The sequence below is a fragment of the Paramisgurnus dabryanus genome, chromosome 19 (assembly GCF_030506205.2).
Source record: "Paramisgurnus dabryanus chromosome 19, PD_genome_1.1, whole genome shotgun sequence".
Taxonomy (NCBI): Eukaryota; Metazoa; Chordata; class Actinopteri; order Cypriniformes; family Cobitidae; genus Paramisgurnus; species Paramisgurnus dabryanus.
The window spans coordinates 24608654-24631004 of record NC_133355.1 but is presented as its reverse complement, the minus strand read 5'-3'; the positions used below and the strand labels follow the sequence as shown (position 1 = coordinate 24631004).

The window sequence follows — 22351 nt, the reverse complement described above, 5'->3', positions numbered from 1 at the left end:
CAACAGGACCTGGCAACGCTGGTGAAAGGAGATAATATTGTCTTTACTACTTTATCAATACGAGCCCGAATCTGATTTAAAAAATGCAGATGAACAAGCTGATTGATTAAGCCAGAGCGACTAGAGCAGAACGTGAATGATCTGTAAGGTAAGGATATTAAAACATAAAGCCATGTCTGCATTTGTGATCGTAGAAACGACAACCAATAAGTGCTACTCTACACTGCCCAAAACTCTCACTTGAATCGTCAGTAGGAATGTTTTTAAATATGAAAACATAGGCTTCTTACAGACTGTGAATCAGAAGAGCTCGAGTGTTCTTGCAAAGTTGGAATTGCTCCACTTTTTAAACAAAGCCTTTGTGCACATCCAGTCCTCCAGTACTCTCCCATGTTCAGGAAACAGTCCTAAGTAAAATGCAAAGCACATAATCAAACATTTAAGCTTTATTGTTTTGGAACAGTGTTGTAAATAAAACTTAACCCATTTCTTATTGTTTCTTCTATTGAAAAGCCAAACAAAGTAGTTTGCCCTTTGCAAGGAAAACCACAGCATCTCCAAGACATGGCAGCAGCAACAATACTACACCTTCTTTATTTGTGTATACATTAGGGCGGTGTTATGCAAATGTTCCCTGCAGTATGACATCCAACGTCTTCACTTTTTAAAAGATCTTTTTGGGTTTGAAACTTAATATTTGCAAATGTACAGGTCTTCTATATGCACAGACAGCTTTTAACACTCTAAAGAGAAAGGAAAACATTAAATTATTTTAATGCATTCTTTGGCACCTTTAAGCTTGGCCGTGCACAGACAGTTTGAGGGACAGTGGCCCAAACCAAAAAAGGGCTAACGTTAAGTAGAGGGGGGTGGTACTACTAAAATGTTTTTAATAAACATATTATATTTCATATATAGTGTGTTATAGATTACTAGCATAAGTGGTTAATATGTTATAAACCTCCTAATACCCAAGCTTTGGTTTGGCTTGCATTTTAGATTTCTTCCAGCTATTTGGGGTTAGAAAGAACCAATAAATATAATAACCAAATATTTTTCTTTCAACATGAAGCAGTGTAATTGATTACGTTTGTGTACAACAGGTTCCAGTTACACAGAATTAAGTATTATGCTGCAAAAAAAAAATGTATGTGGAAGGGTGATTCTCACGAAACCATTGAAACACCACGGCACTAATGATTTTAGCTCTAAAATGTGTAATATAGTAATATTAAAAAGCATCAGAATTAACACAATACTGTGTTCTACCTTGCACAATGTGTGATTTCAACATAAGAATTTATAATTTGTCAATTTTATCTCATTTTCTGTTGAAATTCTCATTACCGCAATGTGTCCGGCTGTGTTTGAACATGCGTTATGTTGTAATTTAATCAAATTAACACAAAAATATTTAGAAAAAAAAATAAATGGATGTTTTGCTAGACTACTTCAGATGACAGAAAAAATATTTACTGAATATTCATGTATAATAATAATGAAGAAAATTTCGGAAAATGATGTGTCCATGCCTGATGTTCTCATCCTCCGCAACACTTTTTGAGAACAGTTTAAGCACACATACAGAATTTTAATAAAGTTTAATTTTGAGTGACCAAGCACATGGACCAGTTACTTCAAGATGGCTATCAGGTAAGATCATTTTTTTACAGTTAATTTGAAATATTGTCTTGTCAGAATGCTAACATGACATTTTGATAATCATTACCGCAACAGATGCTTATTAAATGTTAATTTAATTAATAGAAGCATAATACTTTGATTTTAAATGCATGTGCAGAATCTCCAAATTATGTTCTTTCAGGTTTGTCATGTCATTTTGAAAATATGTCAGTGTTGATGTTTTCTGACTGTTGCAGTAATGAGATTTTTTAGGACACATTTTTAAAGTTATGTTACAAAAAGTGTTATATGATAAGTAAAAGTGTTTAAATTAATGTTCCCATTTACTCCAGACTTTGTTTTTCAATGTCTGGTGGGAAAAAAATAAATTTAAGCAATTTTTACATTTTCATGCTTGACATTTTTAAAACCAAGTTTTCGTGAGAATCACCCGGAAACACCATGTCTTAGGAGGTTAATATAAATATACTTAATAACAAGAATTAAAGTTTGACAAACTGCTAAATGTTCTATTATATAACTTACCAGCTGGCTTGGTGGAGATTTGAATCCAGTTGAAATGTTGATTTGCCTTTAGCGTCTTCCTTATCCCTCTGTCTCTGTCTACATTTTTGTAAAGGCATTGTTGGTTTGTTTGTTTGTTTTGTATCTACAAACTGGGCCGACAACAACAAATTTGGTGTTATTTAAATAGATCCCTACTGAAAAATCCAGCTAAGACCAGCATAAGCTGGTGAGCTGGTTTTAGCTGTTCTCCCGGCTTGGTTTTAGGTGGTTTTGCTGGTGTAGCAAGCTGTGTTTTGGTCACTTTTAAGCTGGTCTAGATTGACCAGTTTTTCCAGGCAGGACCAGCTTAAACCAGCTGCTGCCACATTAAACCAGCTAAAACCAGCTACCAGTTTATGCTGGTCTTAGCTGGATTTTTCAGTAGTGATATGATCGGGTACATTAATTTGATTAAACAAGCTTTGTAATTTTAAGTGTGGATTTTTATTGTTATTTGCTTGCAAATTTGTTTTCACTTTTAAAAGACCGAGAGCAAATCATTACTACCAAATTACTAATTCAGCAGAACGACAACTGAAGTAAATGTAATTAACCTACCTGTTAACGCATCGAACTTCGGGAACTGTCGTCTCTCCACTACAGATTGAGAGACATGCTGCGAAGCGGTCGGGAAAACACGAAGTGGATCATCGGAATCAGTGGATCTTTAGCGGAGCGGCTGAGCCACCTGACTGTTTTTCTTCTTACCATAAAATAAGCCAACAGAGTGTAAACATATCGGTTACTACAGTAACCTCGGTTTCCCTAGAGACCGGACGTTCTATGTGACATTCTATAATCAATTATGTCATCGTGTCACGAGACGGTGAAATCCCTTATAATTTCAGCTGTACACTGTTTGGTTTCTTTGAATAGATATACACTATTATATTTATCTGAGAATTCATCTCAAGACCCTCACAGATTGTATCTTTGTCAGCCATTGACCTACGTTATTTACAGCCATTGACCTAAATTATTTACTTGAAAAACACCCTGAGATTTAAGAAAACATTTTAGCATTTAGGTGTTTAACTTTAAAGACGTCGCTTTTTTGTACGTTTTAAAGTTTTTGTGAATGCCATTTTACATTGTTGATATTTTATTAGCTGTTATTGAATTATCATCTGGTAATTCTCTTGTATTGGTACATAAAACGCATCTGTCCATTGTCCATTTTGTAGTGTTGTGTATATTCACATGCAGATTAAACAAGTAAAATATATTTGTTAGTAAGTGTTTGATTTAGATTTTTTTATGTTAAAATGATTTATTAACAATTTTATGATTTATTTGTTTTTAACCCCCTGCAATTTCCCCATGGACCACCAGAGGTTCTCTAACCCCAGTTTGGGCGGTGCGCGCGCCGACGGCGGGAGGTTTAAGTTTACTTGGCTAGTAGCCTACTGTAGATCATAATGTGGCAAATTATATAGTTAACAGAATGGGAGACGGAAAACCCATGGCTTGTCGAAATCCAGAGAAATGTGTATGGTAAGGTAAATTATATAGTAGCGACTAGCGATTTCAATGTAAGCCATGGTGGAGTTTACGACGTCAAGCACGCGTCCACAGAGACCCATCCACGAAACGACTGACAGTGAAGGACCTAAAGAGCAATTTCTATTTTTTCGTGTCACCTGCCAAAACATCACCTGAGGCTGATATGGTAGATAGTCAAATGTCAAAATGATGTTCTCCAAAATTTTGTCAGGTAAATATCATCGCAAAATTTTGTGTGTGTTTGTGTGTGTGTGTGTGTGTGTGTGTGTGTGTGTGTGTGTGTGTGCGCGTGCGTGCGTGTGTGTGTGTTCTTTTACATTTAGTACTATTTTCTACTGTCTACATTTATGAATATTTCTACATGCATATCTACATTATATCAGTTATTGTGTTTTGTTAAAAGTTGATCTTATCAAAGCCTATAATTCTTCATTACACGACAGCTGAGTTTTTTTTTAAATTGTTAAAGTGGGCTAACATTACTTTAAAAATCAAAATGGCAACATCCTATTTAAAGAACATAATCTGTTTCTTATTATTTGCAGTCACAATTCTATAGTCATACAGTTTACTCAAGCAGGTGCTTTATGTAATGTGTGACATAATATGCTGCAAAGCAAACTGTTATTCTGTTAATGAAACTGTCTATATGACTATATGATGGTTTATTCTAGCCAGCACATGAATTAAACTTAAAACAATGATTTTTGTAGGTATGATCTGTCTGTCTGCTGCTTTAAATGGGCGATGAATCGGCTGTTTTTATTGCTTTATACAGTTTTCTGATGTCTACTTGTGATGTTTGTGTGGTTTTTACATTTAAAATCGTCAAAAACAATAAGCAGTACCCGGGTGAGGCTGAGCAAGTTCTGGGCGGTTGTTATCTCAGAATAAAATACCTTGGAATGTTGCGACTGGCCAATCAGTACCAAGCATTTAACAGTGCCATGTCATAATAATAATAATAATAAGATGAACGAGGTGTCCCCCAGTGAAACATGGAGAACTCTCTCCATCTTCCACGTTTATAGATGTACAACTTTGAGTAAAAAGTGAATCAAAGATCTGTTCTTTTTCACCTCATGTTTATGAATGTGTCTTTCCTGTTTAGAGATGGAGAAGGTGTGCAGATGTCAGCAGTGAACACGGTACCACTCAGCGCCCATATTCTCTTATCTCCAAGTCTAGTCCGGCACTTCAGAGACATGATAACATTGTCTTTAAAGGGCTGTTGCATGATTTTTCTTCAATAATATTTTGGGAAACCTTTATCTAAGCATTTCTTATCACCGAAAAACCATTTATTCCAATTGATTTCTCTCTGTTTAGTGGAGAGTTTGTGCTTGGCCCAGAAAACCAAGTGTGATCTCCAATACTCTGAGTGCACAGATGTTAATGGGACCCTGTACTGCCAGTGTCATCCAGGGTACATCAAAACGAACCTAGGAGACATGACCTGCAGAGGTACAGCATGCACATTTCTCATTTCACTTCTCAAGTTGACTACTTCTACACGGGTGTTGTGTCGAGTTACTGTAGACATTGGTGCCCAAATTTGCCACCTTCATTTTTTCTACTGATGTTTTTTTTAGACTGGGGAGATGGACTTCAGCTTGTTAATGGAAACTGTGTTGAGTAAGTATTTGATTTGTAAATGTGTTTAAAATAACTATTAATGTAAACATGAATTCAATTAAAGGTGCATTGTGTAACTTTTAGAAGGATCTCTTGACAGAAATACAATATAATATACATAATTATCAGTGGTGTATAAAGACCTTACATAATGAACTGTATTGTTTTTTTAAAAAGGAGCAGTTTTTATGTACACCACGTGTCCCCTTACATGGAAGTCGCCATTTTGCAAACAGACAAACTGTCCTATAGCGAGCGTTTTGTCACTACGTTGTCTCAGAAGATGACATGTTTGTCCTGTTGCGGCTACCGTAGCTTCTCTATGCATTTCAAAAGGGAAGGGTGAGCTGTGGACTGAGCCATTGGTTGCAATACACAATCTCACAGCTAGATGCTGCTAAAAATCTACACATTGGACCTTTGTGTGTCTCTTATTTTGAAGTTCTGTTTTGTCACCCATATTTTGTAGTTTTGTGTAGTTCTTTTGTTTCATTGGTCCATGTTCTTGATTGTTTCCCAGGTGTGTGTTGTTATCTTGTTTTCACCTCAGTATATATTGCCCAGTGTCTCGGTTGTCTTTTGTCAGTCGTTAAAAGTTTATGTAATGTGTTGGTTTCTGGTACTTTGGATTTCTTTTGTTTTTTGTCTTTATTTAATAAACCCTTTTGTTTTGATCCTCTACCTCAGCCTGCCTTCCTGCCAGCATTACACATATATAGAAAGTGTTATTGTACTTTAATATTTTGAATATTGATTTAAAATGTTACGAATTGTGGAAAATTCTGGAGAGGAAAACAAAGTTGAAATAAATGTATTAGCATACATTTTTAGAACAATTAATCAAGTAACTGTGTGCATTGGGAGCTGAAATTATTATTGCACTGAGATGACGGGAACCATTTTTTTAGCTAAAGAAAAGTGCCTTGGGGTCATTTTGACCCCAAGGGACTTATAAGGGTTAAGTGTAACACATAGATTCAGATTTTTATGATTTTTTTTCTTAAAAACACTTTGTGCTGTGGGCAACTTATCTTTATGTTTAAGAAAAATAATATAAAATGATAAAGAACTATTTATTCATGCACAAAAAACAATACATATATCTCTTATTTAACATAATATCAATGCATATATATAAAAGACATGACCGACAGTTGCAGAAATGAGTTTATCTCTGAAGGGTCCTGAAACAGCAGTGTACATAAATGGGTTTAACTCAACACTAACAAAAGAGATTGGTATGCAATTTATATCTCAGTGAAGTAACAAATCACTTAATTGGTTAAAATAATGATCAGCATAAAATATGATTTTATCTTTTTATAATTTAATGTCAAAATTGAAAGTGGGCTTAATGTGTACACTTACCTTAAGTTTAAACTAAATGGTTTATACCATCAGTTAATGGATAAGGATTTATTTACTTATATGACAGTTTGGACCAAGGATGTTTCATGTTAGCATATTTTTTCAGATACTGTTTTGTTTTTTTCAGACCTTTGCTCTCCTCCAAGTGTTGTGGAAAACCTGCCAGCCTTGACTCGTGGGCCCAACAAACAACGTAGCATTGTGCTACTGTATTCCGTCACCTGGATCCCGGACCACCACAAAAATTAACCGCTGTATATTTGGGACGTACATACATCAAGAATCAGAGTATGAATCTCAACCATGGTGACAATTAAATGAAAAACTTCATGCTGCAATGCATGCTGGGTATAAACAAATTACAAATCTGATCCAGGAATGCACTGCAGCAATTTTTACAATTTTCTTTGTCACCATGGTTGAGATTGCCTGGTAGGTGGCATTAAAGGGACACTTCACCCATTTGCATTAAGTTTTGTATAGTGTGACAATTATGACCACCTGCCTAATATTGTGTAGGTAGGTCCTGCTTTACAACTTTAGGTTGAATAAAGTCTTAAATTAAGACAAATCTTGGAATGTTTAACTCAAACTTAAATTTAAGTGGAATGTTCCTTTAACAATTTTAAAAAGTTCATTGATATATATATCTAACATGTAATTAAAGATGCATGAAAATTATTAATGGCACACAGCCACTCAAAACACTAAGCCATGTGCCATTTATTTTCTCACCACCACCCCATTATTCTACATTTTTACATCATGTCACAGATTTCTGAAAATGTTAATATTGTTGTCACTGATATACCTGATTTATGTCTACCTCAAGTTTTACAGGGTTTTTTTGTATTTCTGCAGCCTGTTAAAATTTTTGCTCGTATTTGTGGAATGAGGTTAATGGGGGCTGAAATGTTTGAAACACTGTTATTATTTATTTTTCCACACAATACAAGGTGTATAAGCCATGACTTGCTAGCTGCTCTTTCTTGCTGCCTTGAGTAATGAAGTATTAAATAAATTGATAAAATGTAAAACCAAGTGGTCTGGCCATTATTTTTTTGTGTTGTTTGTTATAGCATATTATGATTTAGGAGGGTGAATGGGGGAGGAATACATACAAATGTATAAATGGTTTATTAGTAAAATACCTAAATGCAATAAGTAAAACTATTACATACATTTTATTCATACTGGTTTCATTTACATAACTGACAGATATCTATCATATAAAGTTGATTTGTTTGTTTGTTTTTTTAGATTAAAAGTAGATGGATGGACATTTTACATGTAATCAAAATACATAAATCTTATGAATTAGGCCTAAATATTTTTTTGAGTGGTGTTTGAAACCAACCCAAAAGGCTTAAGGCTAATCCTTGACTAAAATACATGTTTGAGATGTCTCAACAGAAAATAACTTGCACGTACAGATCTTAAAATATGCCATTGATTTGTCCCAAAAAACACACCAGTAACATATTTTTAAGATGCTTAAACATCTTAATTTAACGAATGCCTAGTCCTGGCTTTAGCTAAACCTTGTCTGTAAAACCAGACCATCATGTCATAAATGGCACTGATTCGGAGAAATTATCCTTTTATTTTTTTAAGTATACAGCACCGTCAGAGAAATGGTCAGAATTTGTACCCCAACTGTCACCAGGACTGTGCCCTTTTAGAAAATACACCTTTGCACCTATACAGAGTTCATATTCCTATCTCAGAGGTAGATATCGGTACCAAACAGTGCATAGTATCTCAAATATGCATATTAGTATCTCAAATGAACATACTGGTATAGCAAATGTATACATATTTGTACCTAATGGTGCATCACTGCCCCAGTGACTGACAGATGGGGGGAACAAATTTTGACCATTTTGTCTTTTAGGGGATAGAAGGTCAGGTCTGCTGTCCACATCACACACTTTTAGAAAAAAATCACTTTGTAATCGCAATACGTAACCAAATTCATGTTTATTTTGGCTAGAAGTGGGTCACTCATAGCGGGACTATATTAGTTCACCTAGATGGTGACATGACAACTGTTGCTTGCTGGGAATTTACCATGATCATTAGGGAGTTCATAATTTACACTGCATACTTTGCAAAAGTTGTGCTGACCCTGCACTGGAAATGTTGTTCAGGTAAAAAGTGTAGAAACCTAATAATAATATTGATTGTATACTATGCCTTCACTCATTTTTCAGTGCCTTATCTAACACAGCATTATTCAATGGTTTTGTAAGAGCTCCTGTGCTCTGTTTAGTCAAGACAACAGTCATCTGGAGTGATGAGGTAACCTTTTCACTTCCTTATGAATACCACAAAAAGCCAACTAAACTGGTCGGTAAAACCAGTTGTCATTTCTTTTGTCCTTTAGGCGGTTGTCTGACTGTGTTTTGTAGCAGTCACCTGGATTGCGTGTGACTTGGCGGAGTTATGGACCGGAGTTTTGGTCTTTCACTTCTCTTGGCCCTCTGTTCAATTGCTCAAACCGCACAGGTAATATGATTTATCATATAACTTATGAATGTGACAATTACATGTCTAACTGGAAAACTTTTAAGTGATTAAACAACACAACACAGTATGTTCATAAATAAATCACACAATTAACTCTAATTTTTTAACTTGTTAAGCTGTGTTGGAATTACATAAACTTTTTTTAAATAAGGGGAGATCATCTACTATAGTTATCACTTGGAAATGTTGTGTTCAGAGAAAGGAAGTATTTCAGGATCTGAATCAAAAATACAATTGTTTGCAATCAAAAATGTAATTGTTTTCTCTGGCAGTGCTTTTATATTATGGTTTTAAACAGTTATGTTGTCAGTTCTGTTTTTCAAACTACAATGCCAACAACATATTTTTGTAATAGCTTTCTGGAAAGTAAACACAATAAAACCACAATAGCATATACATACAATAGTAAAACTAGATTCAGGAGTATTTCTAAGTGGTTCCGGCCGGGTTAAGTTTAAAGCAGGTGTGTTGCACAAGATCTCGGGTTGCCTATGCATAGGCAGTTGATGGGCCCCCATGCCCCACCCCCATAATATATTACAGACTTTTCAAGGGCCATCACTTCCTTTGGGGCTCTGGTAATCAGTACTGGTTTCACCCACCCCCAGTCTGACACCCCTGGTTTTAAGTGCTATTAGATGAACAATCAATTTGATATAATAAGAAGAAATTGGTCATTTTGTAACTACAGAGTGCCTTCTCACTTTTTATTAGTTTAATGTATCTATTTTATTTTATTTACCATTTATTTTACCAGGTGATGTCCCATTGAGATATTCAAATCTCTTTTGCAAGGTAGCCCTGGAGCAACAATTACACAAATTACACAGAATCACAGAAACAGACACAACAAACAATACAAATGTACAGCCACATATAAAACAATTTAAAACACAAAGGGGTCATTAAAAACATGTACATGTTGAATAAATAGGCATGGACCTTAAAACTTTGCAAAAACAATAAAGCTGGTGGTGGTGTCCTAAGACTTTTGCACAGTACTATATATAATTTTTTTTTAATAAAAACATTTTTTATGGATGTTGATAAGGTACATGGATGCAAAATAAACCCTTTTTAATTTTTATCTCTTCATGCAATATAAAGACATTGCATTTTATATCTTTATTCAATTTATATTGTGGAAAAATAACTAAAAACTCCTTGTGCTCCTGAATAACTCCTAATTCGCATTGCGTTAGGAGTGCAAAGGTCATGGGTTCAAACCCAGTGGACACACATGCTGATAAAAATTGAATACCTTGCAAGTTGCTTAGGATAAAAGCTTCTGCCAAATGCATAAATGTAAATACAAAATACATTTTAAAACAAACTCTTAACATTCAGTCAATGTAGATCAAGGAGACAGATTTACAATCTTATGGATTTACATCAAACGTCTCATCTACTGCCGTCTCCTCTGTTTTTATTTTCTATTCCATTTGTAGCTATAACTTACATATTTCTTCATCACATGTGCTCAGATCAAACCTGTGGTTGCTGATGAACAGTTGCTATGGGTCCAGGGTCAAACTGGAGAAGTCCACACCTTCAGGATTCCCCTGCTCACCTTCACTCCTCAGGGAAGTCTGCTGGCTTTTGCAGAGGCCCAGAAGATGTCGGCCAGAGATATCGGAGCCAAGTTCATAGCCTTAAGACGCTCCACAGACAGAGGTGTGTGAAACTAAGTTAAACTCTGTCCCGCTTTGAGAGTTTCTCTTCACCGACCATCTCTTCTTCACGCTGTCAGGAACCACCTGGTCTCCCACCTCGTTTATTGTGGATGATGGAAGTCTAGCAGATGGTCTGAACCTGGGTTCGGTCGTTGTGGATGAGGAGACCGGTGCTGTGATACTCATTTACTCTGTGTGTTTCCACCATTACCACTGCAAGACCTCCATCACAATGCTGGTGGAGAGTCTGGATGACGGTCTCACCTGGAGTCCTCCACGAAACCTTAACCCTCAGCTGGGGATCAAGAGTTTTGCTCCTGGGCCTGGCTTTGGTATACAGGTATTTCATTTACAGTTGCCATCCTTTTTTGAACGTCTTGTACCACATTATACATCACGTCAAATTTCTCTGTTTACATCCTTGATATGCATAATGCACATTATTTCAAATAAAATAATTGCAATAACTAATCTATGAAACTTAAGCTAGACAACCTGTTTGCAAATATCTAAGGTTCTTTAGGCTACAAAAAGATAAACCCGAAATGGTTCTGGTTGTAGTGTCATCCATTCCTTGAGATTTGAACCCGAAACCTTTACCAGTTGACAATGCTTGATGTTTTGGTCCTGACAGAAACGCTATCCTCCTGCTGTTGGGCGTTTGGTGGTGTGTGGACATGGGTCCATCGCTGGAGATGGCGTGTTTTGTCTCCTAAGTGACGATCATGGACAAACATGGAGATACGGAGCTGAACTCAAGAGTATTCCCTACAACCAGCCCAAAAAGAACCTTGATTTTGAACCGGATGAGTGTCAGGTAAGAAGAATAACAAGGTGTTCAATGCAAAAATGAACGCTATGAATCATTCAAACCTGTGTCGTGTCTTTGTTCAAAGCCGGTGGAGCTGGATGATGGTAGCATAGTGGTCAACGTGCGAAACAACATGAACTATCACTGCCACTGTCGTATACTTGCCCGCAGTCTGGACGGAGGCGAATCTCTGCCTGTGGAGGAGGTGGTGTTCGATACCACATTGGTGGATCCTGCGGTTGCAGCTGGAGCTTTACACAAGGATGGAGTCCTGTACTTCACCAATCCTGCCAATGCTACACGCAGTACGAAAATAAAAACACACTATTAGGAAACACTTATGCAGTGATCATGCAAACAAACCAGAAATTAATCAATTTCAGTAAGCTTTGCAAAGTACACTGACAGGAAAAATGGTCCCAAGCTGTCAATGGTGCAGTAATCTTTAAAAGGGTCTTAATATGTACCATTTAGTAACAGATATGTATGCATTTGAGGTACTAATATGAACTCTTTAGGTGCAAATGTGTACTTTTTGAAAGGGTAACATCTAGGGACCATTTTTTTTGACAGTGTATATTGATGTTTGGTGGCTTGGTGTTCAATCTTAACATTTTTGCTTGTCCCAACTCTTTAAAGTTGAGATATGAATGACTTCATTCCATATCATTGAAAATATAAACCTGGATTATCTACTTTTCACTTTAGATAGTAATTCATTTGTAATTCATACAAATTCCACCAGGTAAAAAACGTATTAACTGCCACGAAACAGGTTGGTTTTTCAGTTCACTTTCCACTTTTTCAGTTTCAGAAAAGTTATGATGAGAAATGTGATGTAGACGCAGAGATTTTAACAAATTGAACTTCGAATGTTACTCTTGGCCAGTGATTTGAAATGTAACCTTTACAAGCAGTTTTAGAGAGTTTAGTGTAGATAAAACCATTACTTCTAATCTTCTGACTTGTCTTTAAATCTTAGTCCATCTTTATATAGTCCACAATCACTTTATGTACAGTAGCAAGAATGGCAATAATCTTGAGACATGGCAGCAAACTCTTCTTCTTCTTTTTTTCAGGAGTTAACCTCACCCTTCGCTGGTCTTTGAATCACGGTAAATCATGGGTGAAAGAAACTTTAAAGATTTGGGCCGGGCCAAGTGGATACTCCTGTATGACATCACTTAAAGGCAACGAAACTGAGGATCAAAACTATATCTTCGTCATCTTTGAGAAAGGCCATACAGACTGCAAAGAGTCGATCTCCTTTGTGAAAATCAACCTGTACAGTGACCAATAGACACTGGGATGCAGCGCTTTTATATGAAAGAACAAAAAAGCAAGAAGAGGACAGAAAATGTTGTTATTATAGTGATGATAGTTTCAGAAAAAAAATTCTGCACCTTTGGTCATACATAGGTTTCATGTGCAATAATTTAATGATCTGTTATCTTATTATACCCTCATTGGGGGCTGAGCCCCCCTAAAATAAAAATCACAGAAACAACCCCACAACACAGGATAAAGTCTTCTACCACAGAAAAAGAATGTATTTTTAAAGTATGTAGACTTAAAAAAATTGTTGGAGTTAATACATGACAATTAAAAAGTACAATAAATTAAATAAGCTGTCCGGCTGAGGTGTTGGATTAATCAATGATGAGTCAAGTCAATTATTTGCCAAGCTTTTTATTTTTTTTATAAGAGCACTTCCTGTATTATCTGTCATAACGTCAGCTGATTCTGCATGACAGTCTCTCATGTGCTTTGACTGTGTGCCAAAGATATGACCGCACACAATCGTGTCTGGGATGTAAAACTTGTTTGTGCTTTTTTCGACATGCTCATTTAGACATAACACTGTTTCTCTTTTACGTGGAGGAATTCTCCTTTTTCAATATGAAGAGGACTAGATTCATTTTGGGAAACCTTGACTTTACTGAACTTACTGTGCTGGTTTTTCTGATTGTGGACCTGACAAGCTTAGATGCCGTCACGTTTAATGTAAAGGTAAAACTATGTGCTTCGGTGCTTACTTAAACTGGCACAGAGTGAATTCAATTACATTTTTCTTATAACATGTCGCTAGTCTTGTGTCACTAAATGTCTTATTTAAACAAATGCAGTGTATTAACAATATTTATCTGTTGGAGTAAATATAGGTGGGGTATTTTGTCATCATGTGTGACTGATGTTGTAACATATACTCCAAATGATTGCATCAATGGTATTCATACTAGTTTTTTAAGAACTCACTGCTGCTTTTTAGACCTGAAAAACCCTATCTCTAGGTGTAACGATAAATAGCGACACGTATTGATATGCCTGTCCAATATCGATTGTGGTGCGCAAAGATACGATATTATGCATGCACAGCTCTTTTATGTACGTTACTACTGCTCTTTGATCAATAAAACGTCCTTATTAATCTAAAATCACAGTGCTTTTGAGTCGTTTATAACATGCATTTGAAAAAGCAATACTCGTCAAATATAATCATTATACATATTCTTTATTATCATGAAAATACCTGAAACGGTGATATCCGTGTGTTATGCTTCTTCTTCTGCGCGCATTTTAAGTTTCTGCACGAGCGCGCCCTCTGGCTTTTGGATGTAGCGGCATTTTAGTATAATTCTCTAATTCACTGAGAAGCATATAAGTAAATCAATCGCACGATTTATCGTTACACTCCTAAAATAATTAAGCTGGTGCCACACAAAAATTAAAAGAGAGAAACATTAGCTGTGTCCCAATTCTAAGGCTGCGACCATACCTTAAATAGAGAGTAAAAAGAAAATACAAGAATTAAGGGCAATATCATAAAAATCATATACATGGTATCAAAAGATCAAGCAGCTTCATTGCACTCTAACCTCTCATTTTATCAAGGGCTTTGGATATACACTTTAAATCATTTTTGAAGTGGGAGGGATTTAAAGAATCTACATTTATGAATAAAATATTTGCCATTATTACAATGTTATTAAGCAAATAAAAATGAACACAGCAGTCTTTGGGTATTCCAAATAAGATAAAGTAAATGCAAAACCATCAACAACTACCTCTTTTTCTATCAACCAGTCCTAAACTGATATCCAGAAGATTTTGGAAAAATTGCATTAAAAAAGACAATGATCAATGTCTCAGAATGGCTAATGCAGAAAGAACAGGGGACAATTTTGAAGTGTGTTTCTTTTGCTTTAGGAGGAATACGAAAACTTAAGTAAGCTGTTTTAAGATATTTTAAAGTTTTCTTATTAAGTAAAGACCTTCCTCCGGAGCAATGAGGAAAGCAAGAGCTGAAACGTTTGCTCGCCTTGTCTGTTTTTATATTCACTTGCACTTTGCACTTTATAAATAAAAACTATGCTTTTGTAGACTTTTTGTAGACTTATTGTCACAAGTGGATCAGTGTGCGGTTAGCCACTCTCTTTACCTAATTACTCGTTTGGCTCCATGCACCTGAAGTACATGGACTTATAATAACTAAGTACACTTCTTTGGTTGGAGCGCTACATATCTTCCTTAGTTCCAAAGTTTTCTTATTATACATGCGATCTAACTTATTTCTTTTAACTTAACAGGGTTTTTAAGAAAACCTGTCTTATATACTTGTTAGTACAATGATCACTAAGGCTGCGACCTTCGAAGGACGTATTCTAAGACCGATAGCGCGACTGAAGACTAGTAAGGCTGTCCCAATTCGAAGGCTGCTTAAAATGAAGCCTCACCCCTAATTTACTCACCCCCATGTCATCCAAAATGTTGATGTATTTCTTTGTTCAGTCGAGAAAAAAATTATTTTGTGAGGAAAACATTCCAGGATTTTTCTCGATTTAACAAACTTTATTGGACCTCAACATGTTTCAGTTTCAACACGGTTTATAATTGCAGTTTCAATGCAGCTCTAAACGATCCCAACTAAGGCATAAGGGTCTTATCTAGCGAAATAATTGTAATTTTTGGCAAAAAACAAAACTATATATATATATATATATATATATATATATATATATATATATATATATATATATATATATATATATATATATATATATAAAGGTACTATTAAACCACAACTTCTTTTCTTGCACTAGCCGTGTGACATGCCAGCCCGACCTTACATATTGAGTAATCACGTTATTTCAGTTCTCTTCATGGACTTTCAAAGACCGAGTGCTTGTCTTCTGAGGTTGCATCCTTATGCTCTGTAATAATCACACTGTGCAAATCAAAACTTCGCAAAGTTCATAGTTCTGGAGGAGCTTATATAGGCAGTCTGATTGGCTGCAGGAGGTGGCGTGATCAGTCCCAGGTAAGTGGCATGATTGGAAATGTAGTGAACGGGAAAGACTAATACTCTGGTGAAGGCGCCCTCTGTCGACCGTAAGGATGCGAAGAGGCGGGTTCATTCATAACAACTTGTAGCCAATCAACAGTAAGACGCGTGTCTACTAACCGACATCGTTGCCTGGGTTGTGTATGTGTGGGGCGGGTCTATCAAAAGAAGGTCCAGATTCTATTGGGATAGGGGCGTGCTTGTTTAGGTGATATCAAATGTCAACATTGGCTTTCAGAGATCATGCACCCCACCTTTAACTTCCAGTAAAATTCAATAACAGGTTCTTTTAGAGTAGTTTATTTCTGATAACAAGCAAAATAAACAAGAAGTAGATTACCTTACTTCAAATCATATTTAAAAACTACACTAAGCTAACGTTACAGTGTAAAATGTGTACTATATAATGCATACAATGTTAACAGATTGGCTGATCCATGATCGCGGCCTGCACTCATTTTTGGTTTAAGGACACATTACTAATGCATTAACATTTGGCAATTTCCCAAATGTCTTTATTTGCCGATCTTCTCAATATTTATATTTATTGCAGATTTCAAATAGTTATATCTCAACCAAGTATTGTCCATCATAACAACCATACATCCATGAAAAGCTTATTCATTTAGCGTTTATAAGATCAATTTTAGCATGCAGGGTCACTTTTCTTGTCAGTTTACTGACCCTCGGGCCCTTCGAGATGTAATTGACATTGTTTCTTCAGTATAACAGTAAAGAAGATTTACTGAGTGAGGATCCCCATTACAGCTAAAAATCTTTTTGTACCGTTCTAATAAAGAAACAACGTCACCTTCATCTTGGATAGCTTGACATTATGCTGCCTGTACATTACATATTGAAAATAAAATTAAAATAAACGCAATATTCATGTAATATTTCGACAGCGTCACACTTTCATCTTATGTTTTTTTTATTTTAAGCTTTGTTGGTTTGTTTGTGTCTCTACGCAGAATACACAGATTGACCCTATTGTCATGGATGAGCAGATCCTCTGGATTGGAGGTGGGGCGGGTGCGGTACACACATACAGGATTCCTCTACTCACATCCACTCCTTTGGGAAGTCTACTGGCTTTTGCAGAAGCCCGGAAGACATCTTCCACAGATATGACGGCCAAGTTTATAGCTGTACGCCGCTCTACAGACAAAGGTCACTTGTCGTGAATGTCTATTGATTATATAGTTGGTTGTGAAAAATAAATTTACTGTACATGCATTTTCCTAAAAAATTATAAGCAGCTGATGATGGTGAAAGTAGAAACTGAGGCAAAATGAAAAACATTTATATTCAATTATTTCTTTGAAAGTTAGCAAATAATGCATGTTTTTATATGATACTCTTTATATCTAGGAGCAACCTGGTCACCAACATCTTTCATAGCTGACGACGGCTCACAGACCGACGGGGTGAATCTGGGTTCAGTTGTAGTGGATGAAGAGACTGGAGCAGTGATACTCATTTACTCTCTGTGCTTTTACCGCTATCACTGCAGCCCTCCTCAGACCATGATGACTGAAAGCCTGGATGATGGCCTGACCTGGAGCGCCCCACGAAACCTCAATCCACAACTGGGGATCCACAGTTTTATCCCTGGTCCGGGCTTTGGAATACAGGTTTGAACGTTTCTTTCGCCACTTCCCAGACAGCAGACAAATCCGGGCCGGATCCGCACCAAGTTCACAGCTCAGGCTTAGATCCGGCCAGTCATCTGCTGTCTGGGACTGGGTTAGATGAAGTGTTTATTTGAGAGAAAATAACTAAATGGCTAGTTTTAATAGGTGATTTGGGCTTGCCTAGTGCAAGGCTTCTCAAACTTTTCAGCCCACGGCCCCTAAAATAACGGTACCAGCGATTCCCGACCCCATATAATTCGATTCTGTTGTTACAATTATGGATAAAAAGTATGCTATTTCTAATTGTTAAAAAACATTTGACTTCGGAAATTTATCTCGCGACCCCAATGGGGGTCCTGACCCCTACTTTGGGAACCACTGGCCTAGTGGATGTAGTTACGCATTTTTAAAGCCTGTAAGGAGCATTTCATGAACTGAAACATTGCTTTCTGCTAAATCTTTCAAATCTCACTTCTGTTTTATCAAATCCCAAATTCAACCTAGATTGAATTATGATTATACATGCAAAAACCAAGAAAGTACTTCACCACAAAATGGCAGATTCGAATAGGCAAGAGTCACACATTTTTGACTCCTTTTTGAAGATCTTTGCTATGATGGTATCCACAGAAGCGTCATCCCCCTGCTGTTGGTCGTCTCGTGGTGTGTGGTCATGGTACTTTAGCTGGTGATGGGGTCTTCTGCATCCTCAGCGATGATCATGGACGTACGTGGAGAAATGGAGCTGCGCTAAAGAGCATCCCTTACAACCAGAATAAGCTAAATCTAGATTTCAACCCAGATGAATGTCAGGTATTGGCAGTCAGAGCAAATGTAGATTTGTTGTTGTAGATTTGTCAAACTTTTTTGTAAGGCTGAGATGTCATGTGTAGGTAAAAAAACACTTCCAGTTTCTACCCAGCCGCAGTCATTTTCAGATTGCTTTTTTGAAACTTCTGCTTCTCCTTCTTTCAAGCCCGTTGAACTAGACGATGGATCTATATACATCAGCGTGCGTAACCAGAACCACTATCACTGCCGCTGTCGCATGGTTGTGCGCAGTCTGGACGGAGGCGAATCTCTGCCTGTGGAGGAGCTGGTGTTTGATACCACACTGGTGGATTCTGCGGTTGCAGCTGGAGCTTTACAGAAAGAGGGAGTGCTGTACTTTACCAATCCTGCCAATACACATAGTAGTAAGAAAAACATTATCTATATCACGTTTGCAAAGGGCGTGGCCATGCATTTTTTAGATATGTTCAATGTATGATTACTGTCATTTGCTGATCTATACTCTATAAGGGGGCAAATGCATGTTTACCATATAACTAACTGCCTATGAGGCGGTTTCCCAGGAGGGGCTTATCAAGTCCCAGACTAAAATGCATGTTTGAGTTGCCTTAATTTAAAAACACCTTGTTTTGACATGTTGACATATATTAGTGCCATTGTCATTTTGTCGTAAGGTATGTTTGTTAAAACTACTTAAATGTCAAAAAATGCCTAGGCCTGGATTAATCTAAAACCTATCCGGGACACCGCCCCTGTATATTTGAACACTGGTGTTATGATGCTGGACATAAAAATTTTAATGTTGTGATATTAATTCAGTTTACTCATTTTCTTCAGGAGTTAACCTCACCCTTCGCTGGTCTCTGGATTATGGAAAATCATGGATGAACAATACTTTTAAGATTTGGGAAGGGCCAAGTGGATACTCCTGTATAGCATCACTTAAAGGCAATGAAACTGAGGATCACATCTATGTTATTTATGAAAAAGGCCAGAAAGACTATGCTGAGACCGTCTCTTTTTTGAAAATCCATCTGCACCGTGGACTGTAAATGATACAGTTCTTATGGTGGAAATTATAAACTGTATTCTTGTGCTGTTCACAATTATATGTATGCCAGTATAGTATATAGTGTTTTTTACTGACTTGAATTATGACTGTTGATAATGATATAATACATTATGATGAGTAAATATTTTTTTAAATGACTTTTTTAAATCTATAAGATGTTTTCTTTCTATGGGTTGCAGATTTCAACAATTAAGTTATAATTACGTTTTAGTGACTTTAATTTCAATAAAGCTGTTTTTTAATGAACAGATAATAATGTTATCTTAAATTGTGTCAAAAAACTGTAAAACATAAACTGTAACTGACTGTCATATAACACTCTGAACGACCGCATCAGATGCCATTTATCATTGTTGATTGGCCGAGGTGCTGCACGCCAAGTTGACTGGTATGGATTATGGTAGAATAAACAAGTTTGATATCTCCCTAATTAAAGTATTTCTGATCAATCTTACTATAAATCTGTATTGGGGGTCTGGAATTTTTTTAATATAGTCTTTTATGCCCAGATGGGGAAATCTGTTTGATATACACATACATTAAAACTGTTTTGACATTTTTTTCTTTATTCTTTGAAATGTATTACACTCTAAAAACTATTTGTTGAGTGAAGAACCATTACTTATTAAAAGGACATTAAACTTTTTTTTGAAAATATTCATTTCACACTCATTTTCCAGCTCCCCTAGAGTTAAACATTTGATTCTTACCGTTTTGGAATCCATTTAGCTGATTTCCGTGTCTGGTGCTAGCACTTTTAGCATAGCTTAGCATAATCTATTGAATCTGATTACACGATTAGCATCATGCTCAAAAATAAAGAAACAGTTTGATATTTTTTCTATTTAAAACTTGACTCTTCTGTAGTTACATCGGGTAACTAATTAACAAGAAATATGTGTTATATGAACTTAAATATTTGAGTTCATGTTACATTCTTTACTTAAAAATTTAAGTACATAAAACACAGTTTTTTTGTTAATTTTAAGTAAAATGATCCAAGTTGCGATTACCTAAAAAGTGTAATGCAAAAATGTTGCATATATATTTTAAGTAAATCCAACACATAATTTTTTTGTTAAATTACACAGAAAAGGGTTTAAATAGGGCAAATAGTTTTGACATATTTAAAAATGTGTATCTGTTTGATATACACATGTTATTAATTTATTCATTTTATGAATAATAATGGTAAAAATAAAACAGGATTCGTAAGTTAAGTTAGCTGCAGCCATAAGCTAATTAGTAAAATAAAGTTAAACACAATTTGCATTTAACCTGTTAACTTCAACCCCTACTATTGAAAAAAAAGATGTCATAGCCAAACTAAAATAGATATAGTTTATGAAGCCTTTCCACTAAAAAGCATAAGGTTGGTCTGGTCTCATTTGAAAGCAGACACTTGGAAGTGTATTAAGAAGTCAAAATGAATTACTGTCATAATGAAATATTTTGTTATAAAGAGCTTAACTAACTAATTAATTTTTAATAACTCCACAAAACATATATTACATATTTTTATGAAAAACTAACTGAAACTGGCCTTGGAGCTATCTAGAAATGCACTTCAGATAAAGCCACAGGTCTGATCGTTCTGTTTCAATTCTGAAGATGATACGTCTAAAACTCTAAAATTTTACAATCAACTCTAAAAACCAAAACTAAGTTACTGGGTTGATCTTTTTCACATTTTCTAGATTGATTGAAGCACTGGGGACCCAATTATAGCACTTAAACATGCAAAAAGTTAGCTTTTCATTATATATCCCCTTTAACACTTCATGATATTGGGACTGTGGACTCACCACAATGATATTCCCTGTTGTGATTATATGTCATGATTAAAAGTATTGAGTTACTTTAACATCAACATACAGTATACACTTTTCCATAGACAATGGCAGCAAAAAAGAATCAGTAAAGTATATTTTACAATTTTGTCCTAATAATAGTTTTAGTTACTGAACTTTACTTTTCACAAAATGTAACAATGTCAAACAGACCACTGCACTCTGCTGCCATCTTTTGACAAGAATAAGTAGATCACATGTTCATATCTGCAACGTTGATTTACAATAGAGAAATTTATGTTATCTCATTTCGTAGAAATGTCTGACTTATCCCCATTAATCCGTTAGCTATGAGTTTGCATGTTTAACTTATTGTTTGCAAGGAACTTATTGTTATGGCAATTATTGAGTTACTTTGTGGTAAATCACTTTAGTCTGAAACAAAAGAAGCATGCCCTGAATCCTTATGACAAATTAAATGGGTTTTGTTTGTTAATAGTTTTATTATAGTGTTTGGATTGCTTTAGTCTATACAGTAAGCAAGCAATAATTGGCTATGGTAAATTAGTGTCATTAGTCATCATTTTTGTATATTAGCTCATCATTGTGTTTATAAATGGATAACTACTACTAAACTAAAAAGCAAATAAATACCACAATGTGTTACAACTATAAATTACTAAATAATCACCTGCATCTATTTATTGCAATCTACTCTATTCTTCTATGTTCTATAATTTCTATCATATCTGTATTTAAGGTTTTATGCCTCCTCCTCCTCTATGCATAGTCAATAAGTGGATAAATTTGCTGTCTATTATATGATATTTAATAGCTTTGCATTGTTTGTGCAGTTGGTGTTTTTTTTTTTACTTGACTTCATTACTTTTACAAATAGTTTAGCTCTTGTGTCTTTAGCACTGGGACTTAAAATTGTGGTTGTATTATTATGGGACAGTGATGGTATCAAATGGTAATACTGTGTTTACATGGTGCACCAAAGTACTTCAAA

The 22351-nt window shown here is 35.7% G+C and overlaps 2 protein-coding genes and 1 long non-coding RNA gene across 3 annotated transcripts; all 3 read left to right on the top strand.

The window, feature by feature from the left end:
- The first annotated feature begins 4796 nt into the window (after positions 1–4796).
- LOC135784031 (uncharacterized) lies at positions 4797–6903 on the top strand. Its single transcript, XR_010545971.1, has 3 exons — positions 4797–5157; positions 5286–5328; positions 6824–6903. It is a non-coding gene; the product is annotated as an uncharacterized lncRNA (long non-coding RNA).
- Positions 6904–9046: 2143 nt separating this feature from the next.
- On the top strand, positions 9047–13116 carry LOC135783477 (sialidase-1-like). The gene is made up of 6 exons (XM_065294215.2): positions 9047–9204; positions 10710–10899; positions 10976–11238; positions 11533–11715; positions 11795–12014; positions 12789–13116. Exons 1-6 carry the CDS (start codon positions 9142–9144, stop codon positions 13007–13009), a joined length of 1140 nt encoding a protein of 379 aa, XP_065150287.1. The 5' UTR covers positions 9047–9141; the 3' UTR covers positions 13010–13116.
- A 346-nt stretch (positions 13117–13462) lies between these two features.
- Positions 13463–20206, top strand: LOC135783459 (sialidase-1-like). Its single transcript, XM_065294193.2, has 6 exons — positions 13463–13719; positions 17023–17221; positions 17423–17685; positions 18316–18498; positions 18662–18881; positions 19315–20206. Exons 1-6 carry the CDS (start codon positions 13609–13611, stop codon positions 19527–19529), a joined length of 1191 nt encoding a protein of 396 aa, XP_065150265.1. The 5' UTR covers positions 13463–13608; the 3' UTR covers positions 19530–20206.
- The last annotated feature ends 2145 nt before the right edge of the window (positions 20207–22351 follow it).